This window comes from Lotus japonicus, chromosome 6, assembly GCF_012489685.1.
Source record: "Lotus japonicus ecotype B-129 chromosome 6, LjGifu_v1.2".
In the NCBI taxonomy this organism is placed as follows: Eukaryota; Viridiplantae; Streptophyta; class Magnoliopsida; order Fabales; family Fabaceae; genus Lotus; species Lotus japonicus.
Genome location: NC_080046.1, coordinates 25,536,160 through 25,539,997, shown reverse-complemented (window position 1 = coordinate 25,539,997; position 3,838 = coordinate 25,536,160). Strand labels below are relative to the sequence as shown.

The window sequence follows — 3,838 nt, the reverse complement described above, 5'->3', positions numbered from 1 at the left end:
TTTAATTATCTCTTTCTCTTATAGAAATGACATGCTCTAACATGTCACATTTTTATAATTACCTATGTTAGCCTATCACCAAAGAATATTCTTTATTCTTTTCTTAACCACTTATCCTTTCATTCAAATTTCCACTAACACTTTCTCTCTCTTCGTGGTCCCCACCTCAATCAGTTTGACTTTTCCTCTCTTCCCTCATTCACTCTCCAACCGTTTCCACTCTCTCTCTTTACTCATCCAATTTATTTTTCCTTTCCCAATCTCTCTCTCCAAGGGCCCCACATCCACCCATTCAGACTTTTCTCTTCCTCACTCCACACTCTCCCTTCTCACTCACGATTCTCTCCCTCTTTCTCCCACAAAAGAAAAATATCTCTCTTTCTTTTATTATTCTGATTTCTTTCTCTCAAAAACAAAAGCTGCAGAACACTTTCTCTGAAGCTTGTCTGCAACTTCTCTTCTTCCTCCTCACCATTTTCTTCTTCCCAACATGTCTGGAACAACAACACCACCACGAGCCAAAACCGCGAGCACCACCACCTCTATGCCTCCTTCACGCAGCAACCACCACTGTCCATGTTCTGTTTTTCCTCTCCATGAGAGCCACCACCAAAACCCTAGCCGCCACCTTTTTCCTCCGATCTCCGGCGAACCATTAAGTTTTTGGAGAAACCAACGCCAGCACTGAACTCCTCTCATCAACCGCAACCAAACCCCTTCATCGATTCGATGATCGGCCACCGTGACTCCGGCGACCGCCGCGCCGCCGTCTTCTCCGGCGAGCTTTGTTCTGAGAAAGGAGGCCAATTTCTTTAAGCTCTCAACCTCCTCTTCCTGAATCCAAGGCTCAATCATCATTAATAGGTGATTATTCTTATCTATTTCAAATTTCCCTTTTTAAAACCCTAGCTTTTCTCTTGTTCATATCCTGAGTTCCATTCTCTGAGTTATGTGCCTATATTTTCAGTTTCAATGGCCACTGGAGGAAGGGGAGAGCACGACTAGACCAGACCAGAGGAAGAAGTGAAGCTCAGTCCCAGGACCATGAGACTTGAGGTAGAAGGAGAAAGATTTGAACACTGTGTTTAGAAATTATATGTTAATAGAAAAAAAAAATATAGTGGTAGTATTTTGGGCTTATCCTTGTATTAATTAGTTATGATGGAAAATGATATTGTTGGTGTCTATATTGGTATTGTTATTCTAAAAATAAAACCATATGTTAAAGTTGAAGTAAATGTTTTGAAGGTTACACTTAGGTTATTTTGGCTGATGAGATCAATGGAGTTATATTGAAAATAAATAATTAAAAATTTCAATCCTTTGTGTAATTTTGCCATGATTCATGGTTATTTAGGGCTGTCCCTTGTTAAATAGAATTTGGATTTTTCACTGGACTTTTTCTGTCAAAATGGTCTCTCACGTAAGCCTTGTAGTTTGTTGGACCATCCTCCCCAATTTTGATGTATTTCAACTCCAATTTCGTTAGCCATTATTTCTAGTTACCTAATATGCTAATGTACAATGACTAATACTCCTTTTTGGGGTCATCTAGTTTTAACTTAAAATATCATTCTCTTTTAACAAATAATGGCCTTGCCTAGACACTAGACAGTTTGATATAGCACTTGTGAAAATACAACAATTGATGAATGTAGCAAAAATACATTAAAATAAGAATAGTTCTTTGCAACTTTTAGTTCACGTTTTCATTACTCTTGGTTTTGATTGAAGACCTCAGTTTTAAAAGTCAAGCAATTAGAATCACTTAAGTTTTTGACAATAATTTTCTATTGTGATTCCCACACTTAAAATTATAAATTTTCTTTATTTCTAGTGAGCTATTTTGTATCACGAAAATTGGGACAGCTATACCTTTAAAGTTGAGTTTGGAAATGCTTTTGCCTAAAGTGAGTTTGAATTTGGGACTAGCTTCTCCTAGATTATTATTTCTACGCCTTTATCACCTACATGAAGTTTCCTTACATGAAGTTTCCTTCCAATTTTAATGATAATCATCTTAATTGCTCTAGTTGTATAATCCTTTGGGGATTCAATGTTTAAATAATTATAAATAAAAGTTTATCCTCTTGTTAATTAAATGATGTAGGTGACTATATGTCTAGTATTTCTCGTGGCACCAAAATAGAATTTCAAAGAAAGGTATTATTCTATGTGTGTGTGTGATTGTATAAAATAAAGGAAAAGATTTATTGTGAGATGCTATGTAATTAATTAAATTGAAAGAGACTCATTTGTATGATATTGTGAAAAGACCTCAATGAGTATCCTAATAGAGACTGAGAACTCTAAGGAAAACTAGAGGAGTAAATACTAGTTATGTATACTTTTCTATTTTAAAGATATCAGTATTTGGTTTTAAAGTCGACTTACTAAGTCAAAAGTTTTTTGAAGTATTGAATATTGTTACTATTTTGTTGTTATTACAACGACTTGTCTGAATTTCTGAGTTTTATCCTAATGGGTTATAGCCATTATGGGGATTAGGTTTAACATACGTTCGCTTCGAGTCAAATGCCTGAAGTCATAGTTTAGACTTTAAGTCAGTAGGTTAACTCGAATAGTAATTACGTTATGGGTACTCATGAAGGGTACGAATGACGGGAGCGCATGACGACGAAGCTAAAGAATAAAAGGGAGCGAACCGACACGGGAAAGCAAAGATGTGTTGGGATTGAAATTGCAGTTAGTATGAGAATTGGCTAAGGTGAGGGCTACTCTCTGAATTACTAGATAATGCTTTAGGTGTCGATGAAATTCGACTTGATTTATGTGTTATGCACCTAATTGCTAAATGTCTGAAATGATTTCTGAGGCTTCGGCCGAACTTGTTGAGTACTTGATGCCATGATATTGTGTGCTAAATGATTCACATGCTATGTGCTACATGGTTAACTTAGGATGTGTTGGAATATGCTGTTTATGCCTATTGGTTGAGCTGTTTCATTGATGTTATTCCACTCGTGCCTATGTTTCTGGAAAGTGAGGATTACGGGCAAGTCATGCCGAATTTTTATGAGATTTTGAGAGAGTTTTGAAAGGACGAACGAAGTTCGGACCTTGTTATATTTTAATGGATCGAGACCTTCTCAGAAATTAATTGGGATTATGGGATCCCTGAAACTCATAGGAAGTATCATAAGACTAAACGAAATCTATTTTCTCAAAGAAAATTCATAAGACATTAATCAATCTCTAAACCCCTTGAACAAATGATAACAACATTTAGATAAGAGCTTAGAGCCTGAATATTAGTCTTGAAGATATGAGAAGTGTCGTCGAGTCCAAGTCTTGAGGAAACTTACAAGTTTCCGAGTATGCTTATACTCTTTCGCTCGATGAGCAGTTTATTGTTTGGCTATCTAAAGTTTAGCCGGAGACTATAAGTTTCCAAGTACTTCGGTACCTTTTCGCTCGTTGAGCAGGTTATTGTTTGGCTATCTAAAGTTTAGCCGGAGACTATAAGTTTCCAAGTACTTCGGTACCTTTTCGCTCGATGAGCAGTTTATTGATTGGCTATCTAAAGTTTAGCCGGGAACCATGAGTTCCCAAGTACATTCTTCTTCTTTTGATTAATTCATTTTGTCGCAGAATCGACGTTTGCCTTAGGGTAGGCTTTTTAGAGACAATAAGTTAGCTAGAACATGTGACGACGTGTCGAGTGAGGTCGGAGACGTTGTTTGGCTAATCACTTGCATTCATGCACTCATTTTGAGGTTAATACACGGCGGATTACCGGACCTCGGTGGATTCCAAAATGGTCATAAGACCCGGATTTCCATATTTAGGACACTACGGTGGTCCTCAGTAGCAGACG

The 3,838-nt window shown here is 37.1% G+C and overlaps 1 protein-coding gene across 1 annotated transcript; it reads right to left on the bottom strand.

Moving 5' to 3' along the window:
- Positions 1 to 306: 306 nt before the first annotated feature.
- LOC130722239 (uncharacterized) lies at positions 307 to 858 on the bottom strand. Its single transcript, XM_057572913.1, has one exon. It carries the CDS (start codon positions 856 to 858, stop codon positions 469 to 471), a length of 390 nt encoding a protein of 129 aa, XP_057428896.1. The 3' UTR covers positions 307 to 468.
- Positions 859 to 3,838: the final 2,980 nt, after the last annotated feature.

Excerpts from the sequence above, each read along its gene's own strand:
- LOC130722239 (XM_057572913.1), bottom strand. The coding sequence starts at position 858 with ATGATGATTGAGCCTTGGATTCAGGAAGAGGAGGTTGAGAGCTTAAAG.